Genomic DNA, 8,407 nt, shown 5'->3' on the forward strand with positions numbered 1-8,407 from the left:
TTGTGCCGCGGCGCCGGGGGGGGGGGGTTCGGGGCGGGGTCCGGGGCCGTGTCCCGGCCGGGGCACGTGGATCCCCCGGGAACGCGGAGCTGCCAAACCCCCCCGGGCCGGGAATCTGGGACAGGGAGGGAGCACAAGGGGAGGCCGCGGAGGGGGAACACGGGGAGGGGACACGGGGGGGAAAATAGGGCTGGGGAGGGGTCCCGGGGGGGACAGAGCTGGAGTTGGCCATGGAGAGCCCGTGGAGGGGGGAAAAGTGGGGACAGGCTGGGGGGGAGGCATGGAAGGGACAGGGGGGGCCGTGGGGACACAACGAGGTGCGCGAAACACCCGAGGAGGCACCGGGGATGGGCAGAGGGGATTTGGGGGATGTCGGGGGGGTTGTCCCGGGGGCGCGTGACCACGGTGGGCGTAATAGAGGAGGGCGTGACCAAAGTGGGCACGGCCAAAGTGGGCGTGTCCGCCCCGCCCCGTCCAGGCGGGCGGGGGGCGATGGCGGCGGCACTGGGAGCACTGGGGGCGCTGGGGGGGCTGCTGGGGGGGCTGGGCCGGGGGGCGCTGGTGGCACTGGGGGCACTGGGGGCACTGGGGGCGGCGCTGGCGCTGCAGCGGCGGCTGCGGCCGCACCTCTGGGCCGACCTGGCGTTCGCGGTGCGGGCGGCGCGGTGCCGGCGGCGGGCGGGGGGCGGCCCGGGGGGCGGCCCGGGGGGCTCGGTGGCCGCACGGTTCCTGCGCTTGGCCCGGGCGGCCCCGGCGCGGCCGTTCCTGCGGGGCCGTGGGGGCTCGCAGCCGCTCGGGGGGGCGGCCCGCGCCGTAGCGCGGGTGGCGAACGCGCTGCGGGCGCTGCGGGCCCCGCCGGGCCCCGGGGACACGGTGGGGCTGCTGGTGGGCAACGAGCCCCGCTTCGTGTGGGGCTGGTTCGGGCTCGCGGCGCTCGGGGCCCGCCCGGCCTTCCTGGGGACGGCGCTGAGACCCGCCGGGCTCCGGCACTGCCTGAGGGGCTGCGGGGCCAGAGCGGTGCTTGTGAGCGACGGTGAGAGCGGGAGCACGGGGGGGAATACCCAGGGGGATACCCGGCGGGATACCCGGGGGGGACGGGAGGGGAGCGGGGAATGCAGGGAGAAAAGGGGCTGGGGGGACCAGGGGGACACCGGGAGTGGATATTGGGGAGGGGACACCGGGGATACGGGAGGAGAGCGAGGATGGGGATACCGGGGGGTGATACCGGGGATGACACCGGGGGATACGGGAGGGGAGTGGGGCTTGCGGGAGAAAAGGGACCGGGGGGACAGGGAGACCAGGAAGCTTGTGGGGACCGGGGATGGGGGTTATTGGGATGGAACTGAGGCACCGGGGGTGGGATCATCGATCGGGACCAGGGTGGGCCGATCAGTCCGGGGGGGCAGCAAGGTGGTCCCCATACGGCCCCGTCCCGCCCCCCAGAGCTGTTCGGGTCGGTGGAGCCGCTCCTGCCCACCCTGCGCGAGGACGGGGTGGCCGTGTGGGTGCTGGGCCGTGGGCCGTACCCGCCGGGGGTCGTGGCCCTGCAGGAGCTGCTTGACACGGCCTCGGACCAGCTGGAACCCGAGGACGTTTGGGAGCCCCGGGACATGAACGAGACCTGCCTGTACATCTTCACCTCGGGTACCACCGGTAGGGCCGGGCTGGGGGGAACGGGGGGGAGGCTGGGGGAATGAGGGGGGGGGTCCTCAACGTTCTGTCCCCATCCCAGGGCTCCCCAAAGCCGCCCGCGTGTCCCACCTCAAGTCCATCATGTGCCTGGGCTTCTACGAGCTGGTGGGAGCCTCCAGCGGGGACGTTGTGTACCTGGCACTGCCCCTCTACCACATGGCCGGGGCCCTCCTGGGCGTCGTCGGCTGCCTCGGCATCGGTGAGTGGGGCCGGGACCCCGGGGGGGTTCTGGGGGGTGTTTGAGGGGGGTGTACCTACTGTGTCTTACTTTAAGAGTGTTGTGTCTTTGCCTTGCCACAATCTTTGGCCCTTGGAATTCTGGACAAGAAACATTAAACAGTTCAGGAATCCAACACCAAAGCACTTGGCTAAAGTGCCACTGATAGTGCTAAAAGAGTTCTACTAAAATCTCTGTAACCCAGATTTGAAAGCATCAGGCTGATCCCTCTGATCCCTCCTCCCGGGTTTCCTCAGGAGCCACGTGTGTGCTGAGGGAGAAGTTCTCAGCCAGCCAGTTTTGGGATGACTGTCGTGCCGAGGGCGTCACCGTGTTCCAGTACATCGGGGAGCTGTGCCGGTACCTCGTCAACCAGCCCCAGGTCCGAGGGGGATCTGGGATAAAGGGGGGTGCTGGGAGGGCTCCCCCGGAGCCAGGGGGTCCCCCCAGAGCCGGGGTGTCCCCCAGAGATGCCGGTGGTCCCACAGCGCCCCGGTGAGCGGCAGCACGGGCTCCGGTTGGCCGTGGGCTCTGGGCTCAGACCCGACGTGTGGAGGAGTTTCCAGCAACGCTTTGGGCCCATCCGGATCGTGGAGACCTACGGGATGAGCGAGGGAAACGTCACCCTCTTTAACTACACCGGGACCCCCGGGGCCGTGGGCAGGGGCAGTTTCATCTACAAGGTGAGGGGGGTGGGTTGGGCTGGCAGGGAGTCACCATGTCCATCCTGGGGGTCCCATGTCCGGCCTGGGGGTCCCTGTGTCCATCTCTGGGGGTCTCATGTCCATCCTGGGGGGTCTCTATGTCCATCCCTGGGGGTCTCACGTCCATCCTGGGGGGCCCTGGGTCCATCCTGGGGATCCCCGTGTTCATCCTGGGGCATCCCCATGTCCATCCTGGAGGGCCCTATGTGTGTGTCCCTGGGTGTTCCCCACATGTGTCCTGGGGGGGTCCCATGTGTGTCCTGCTGTCCCTGAGTACCCCATATCTGTCCTGGGGGGGTCTCCACATCTGTCCTGGGGGTGGGGGGCTTCAGGTCAATCCCGGGGGACCCCACGTCCATCCTGCCATCCCACCCTTCCTGTGTCCATGCCCCCTACACCCCCCCAAACCCCTCCCCGGGGGTCTGACGCCCCGCCCCCGCCCCTCTCCCCAGCTTTTCTCGCCCTTTGAGATCGTTCGGTTCGACGTGGCCGCGGGAGCCCCGGAGCGGGACCGGGCCGGGCGCTGCATCCGCGCAGGGCCGGGTGAGAGGAGGGGCCGGGGGGGCTGGGAGGAGTCCTGAGGGTCCCTCCGATCACCCCCCCCCCTCCCCGCAGGCGAGACGGGGCTGCTGATCGCGCCGGTGACCCCCCGGACTCCGTTCCTGGGCTATGCGGGCCCCCCCGAGCTGTCAGAGCAGAAGCTGCTCCGGGGGGTCTTCGCCGAGGGCGATGCGTTTTTCAACACGGGGGACCTGGTGGAGCAGGACCGGGACCAGTTCGTGCGGTTCCGAGACCGCATCGGAGACACCTTCAGGTGCCACCGCCCCCCCAGGGAGGGGGGACACCCCCTGGCACCCCCCGGCACCCCCCACCCCAGGGGGACAGTGCAGGACCCCCAGACCCACAGCTGTGTGTGGGCAGGGGGGCTCGGCCCTGTTAAATGTGATGGGGGGCTCAGCCCCATTAGATGTGATGGGGGGATCAGTGCCATTAAATGCTGGGGGGGGGCTCAGCCCCAAATTCTGGGCATGCTCAGCCCAATTAAATGTTGGGGGGGTGTCTCATCCCTATTAAACTTTATGGGGGGGCTCAGCCCCACATTTTGGGGGGTCACAGCCCCACATTTTGAGGGGGGGTCTCAACCCCATTAAATATTATGGAGGGGTTCAACCCCATTAAAAATTACAGGGGAGCTCAGCCCCACATTTTGGGGGATCCCAACCCCATTAAACCTTTCGGGGGAGGGTCTTGGCCCCACATTTTGGGAGGGTCTCAGCCCCACATTTTGGGAGGGTCTCAGCCCCATTAAAGGTTTCGGGGGGGTCTCATCCCCCCCATCCCGTCGTTCCCAGGTGGAAGGGGGAGAACGTGGCCACCACAGAGGTGGCCGAGGCCCTGCTGGCCCACGAGTCCCTGCAGGAAGCCACCGTTTATGGGGTCACCGTCCCAGGTACCACAGCCCCCGACCCCACACGGGCCCCTTGCCCCCCCGCCACAGGCCCTCGGAGCCCCCCATGGTGCCTCTTTGTCCCCAGGGCACGAGGGCCGTGCCGGGATGGCAGCGCTGGTGCTGCAGCCGGGACATTCCATGGATGGGCCAGGGCTGTTCCGGCATCTGGAGCAGCTGCTCCCGCCCTACGCACGGCCCCGCTTCCTCAGGGTGCAGGTATTGGGGTCTGGGGTCCGGGGTTTGGGGTTAGAGGTTTGGGGTCCTGATTCCTCCAGCTGCAGGTAATGGCGATCCAGGGTTTGGGATTTGGGATCCTGGGATTTGATGTCTGGGGTACGGGGTTTGGGGGGGTCAGGTCCTTCCTGGGGGTTCCTGTGTCCATCATGGGAGTCCCCACGCGTGTCCTGAGGGTCCCAGGGGGTCCCCGACACTGCCGGTGCCCCCCAGGAGCGGCTGGAGATGACGGAGACGTTCAAGCAGCAGAAGGTCCGTCTGGCTCAGGAAGGAGCCGATCCTGGGATTGTTCCCGACCCGCTCTTCCTGCTGGACGAGGCATCCCAGTCCTACATCCCGCTGGATCCCAAGCTCTGGGAGCGGCTCCGGGCTGGGCACCTCCGCATTTAACCCCCCACGGGAGACCCCAAAGCTCCTGGAGTGCCCCAGAGCTGGACCCGGGGCTGTCCCGGGGGCTGCAGGGGCTCCGTGTCTGTCCTGGGGGTCCCCAAATCTGTCCTGCCACCACCTCGAACCCCACACCCATCCTGGGGGGGTCCCCTCATCTGTCCTAGGGGATCCCCATGTTCGTGCCGGGGGTCCCCACATCCAACCTGGGGGTCCCCAAGTCCATCCTGCCACCCCTGTGATCCCCACACCCATCCCAGGGGTCTCCACATCTGTCTTGGGGTCTCCCATGTCCGTCCTGTGGATCCTCAAATCTGTCCTGGGGGGGAGTCCCCACGTGTGTCTTGGGGGTCCCTGTGTTCATCCCGGGGGTCCCCACGTCCCCCCCCCATTCCCAAGTGCCTCCTGGTCTCCATGTCCCCCCTGTTCCCAACCCGGGGGGGTCCCTGTTCCCCCCCAGTGCCTCCCCCCCACCTGGGGGCTCTTTATACACAAAAATCCTCATTTTGGGGGTCTTTTTTTTTGGCAAATAAAACTCTTTTGTAGCAAAATCTGGTTGTTGGCACCCCCGGATTTTGGGGGGGGGGAGGGTGTGTCATCCCTGGGTGGGGGGAGGGTCACCCCCAAACTGGGGAGGGGGACACAAAGACCCAGCTCCATGTCCTGGGGGTGGGGGGGGAGAAGGATTTGGGAGAGGAAAATGGGGGACAGGTGTCCCACCCAGATTTGGGGGTTCCCACATGGATTTGGGGGTGTTTCCCCCCGCCCTCCCAATTTCTTCCCCCCCCAAGTGGAAATTATTCGTCTCTTTATTAAATAAATATTACAAAGGGTTTAATTTTAATCCAGTTTATTTCACTTTAAATCTTTCTCCAAAAACTGGGGAGGTCTTCAACCCTCTCAAGGTGTCCCCCCCTGACTTTGCTGTTGGCCCCGAACTCAAATCCAATGGAAAAGAGGGAAAAGAAGGGGGGGAAACCCCTTAAATATGTGCAAAAAGCCCCACTTCCATCCCCCTCCAAAAAAACCCCATCCCGGCCAGAAATTGGGTCTAAAATCCTGCAAACTGGGGCCAAAATCCTCCAAACTGGGACCAAATCCCACAAACTGGGGCCCGAAATCCCCAAATTTTGGCCTGAGTCCAGAAATTTGGGATAAAATCCGGTAAATGAAGCAGAAAAGTGCAAATTCAGGCCAAAAATCCACAATTTCAGCCTGAAATCTAAAAATTTGGTCTAAAATCCTGGGAATTTGGGCTGAAAAAAAATGGAAAGTGGGACCAAAATCTCCAAATTTGGGCTGAAATCCTGAAAATAGGGGCTGAAGCTCTGAAATTTTGGTCTGAAATCCTGAAAATTTGGGCCCAAATCCCCCAAACTGAGGTGGAACTCCCCCAAATTTTCCCCAAACCGAGCACATCCCCCCCACCCCACCCCTCCCCTTAGCCCAGCATTCCCAGGGTAGTTTCTTTTGGGGAATGTGGCCACAGGAAGAGACCCATTCAAGACAAAAATCAGTGCAAACATTGGAACAGGGACCCCTTGCCCCTCCGCCTCCCCCAAACTGGGCCAAAATCCTGCAAATCTGGGCTGAAATCCTACAAATTGGCCTGAAATACTTCAAATTTGGGCCAAACCCCCCCAACTTTACCCTGAAATCTAGAAATTGGGTCTAAAATCCTGAAAATCAGAGCTGGGATCATGAAAATTTCACCAAAATCCCCAAATTTGGCTGGAAAACCAAAAACTGAGACCAAAGTCCTGAAAACTGGGGCTGAAACCCAACAAATTGGGCTGAAATGTTGCTTTTTTGGTACCAAAAATCCATATTACTCAGAAACCTGGGCCTGAAATCCTGGAAATGGGGTCTGAAATCCTTCAACGGGGCCAGAACCTTGGGAATTCAGGGCAAAAATCCCCCAAACGCAGCCTGAAATCCTTGGATTTCAGTCTGAAATAATAGAAACTGGATCCAAATGGCTGCAAATCAGGGCTGAAATCCAAAAATCAGGTGTAAAACCCCCAAAACTGGGGCTGAAATCCCACAGATGTTACAGAAATCCCCAAGATTTTGCCAGAAACCCCAAAATCCAGGATGAAACCCGGGCTGAAACCCCCAAAATTCAGGCCAAAATTCAAAATCCCCCAAACGAGGCCAAGGTCCCCCAGATTTGTCCCAAACTCCCCCAAATTGCCCCCAACCCCCCCCAGTCCCACTCCCTCCTCCCGATCCCGGCGCTGCGGGGCCTTGTCCCGGGAATGCGGGCGCAGGAAGAGGCTCAGCCGGGGTAGTTGGAGCCGTGTATTGTCTCGATGCCAATCCAGAATAAAAACAGTGCAAATACAGGAACAGGGACCCCCCGGCCCCCCAAAATCCACCTCCCGCCCCCCTGACGCCCCCCCGGGGGGTCCCGCTGCCGCCCCGGCTGTGAAAGGCACAATTTTCGGGAAGTGCAGCCCCGGGGGGGGCCCCGAAATCCCGGAGACCCCCCCCAGCACCATCCCCCCCTCCCTCCCCCCCCAAAGACCCCCGGGGACCCCCCGGGCCCCCCCCGGGCCCCCCCTTTGCACGGTTCATGTCACACACAACGAGGTCACACAACAAGGACGTGACACTTCCACAATGATCCCGGGAGATTCCCCCGGGAATTTCGGGGGTTTTTGTGGTTTTTCTTTTTTTTTTTTTGTTTTGTTTTGTTTTGTGGTTTTTTTTCCATAGTTTTTGTTTTCCCCGGTTTTTTTTCTCATCTGTTTTTTTCTTTTTTTTCTACACAATGTACAAGGTTTGATTTTTATTATTGTTATTTTTTCTTCTTTTTTTGTCTTTTTTTTGCCTTTTTTTGTCTTTTTTTTTTTTTGCCTTTTGAACAGGAAACAGCTCATTCTTTTTTTTTTTTATATATACACGGACGAGTCCTGGTTATATCGGCAGCGAGAGCGGAAGCAAACGGGATTGGGGGGGTGGGCAGGAATTTGGGAATTCCGAAGGAATCCAGGACAGGATTTGCCTTTGGAGGAAACAAAATTAAAAAAAAACAACCCCCTCCCTCCCCCCCAAAAAAACGAAACCAAAAAAAACCAAAAAGAAGCGTTTTCACAAGCGGAAAAATCTACCCCTAAAGCTGGAAAAAAAGCGGGAAAAATCCTCAATTCGGAGCCGGGGGGGGGGAATAAAAAATGGGAATTCTCTGGGATATCACAGCCCTGGGGGCGGGGTGGGGCAAGCCAAAAATAATAATAATTAGAATAATAATAATAATAATAAAAATAGAGAGGAACCTGTGCTGGGAAATGGGGGGGGGGAAGGGATGGATCCAACCCCCCCTTGGGATTTTGGGAATGGGGTTGGGGGGAATTTTGGGGGGAGGGGTGTGTGGCCTGGGGTCACTTTTGGCGGAGAGGAAATTGCCTGGGATCCCAGGAAGGGGGGGGGTCAGTTTGTGATTGGGGTGGGGTCAATTTGGGGAAGGAAGGTGGGGCATTGTCATCACCCCCCCAGGAAGGGGTTTGGGTCAGTTTTGGGGTGTGAGAGGATCATTTCGGGGGGGAGGATCATTTGGGGGGAGGGGGGAAAGGATCATTTTTGGGGGGGGGAACTGCCTGCAGCCCCCGGGGCTGAGACCCCCCAGGGAGGGGTGACAGGGGTGTCCCCCCCCCAAATTTCACTTTATAGCACCATGAATTCGGCACCTCAAACTCCCCCGGGCCCCCCCGGGCCCCCCCC

General features: G+C 61.3%; 1 protein-coding gene across 1 annotated transcript; it reads left to right on the top strand.

Annotated features, from left to right (window-relative positions):
• Nucleotides 1-369: 369 nt before the first annotated feature.
• Nucleotides 370-5,206, top strand: SLC27A3 (solute carrier family 27 member 3). Its single transcript, XM_017838587.1, has 11 exons — nt 370-450; nt 610-1,033; nt 1,444-1,653; nt 1,733-1,891; nt 2,167-2,291; nt 2,398-2,592; nt 3,066-3,156; nt 3,229-3,427; nt 3,966-4,063; nt 4,149-4,279; nt 4,511-5,206. Exons 1-11 carry the CDS (start codon nt 370-372, stop codon nt 4,685-4,687), a joined length of 1,890 nt encoding a protein of 629 aa, XP_017694076.1. The 3' UTR covers nt 4,688-5,206.
• The last annotated feature ends 3,201 nt before the right edge of the window (nt 5,207-8,407 follow it).

Source organism: Lepidothrix coronata, unplaced genomic scaffold, assembly GCF_001604755.1.
Source record: "Lepidothrix coronata isolate B3197 unplaced genomic scaffold, Lepidothrix_coronata-1.0 Scaffold349, whole genome shotgun sequence".
In the NCBI taxonomy this organism is placed as follows: domain Eukaryota; kingdom Metazoa; phylum Chordata; class Aves; order Passeriformes; family Pipridae; genus Lepidothrix; species Lepidothrix coronata.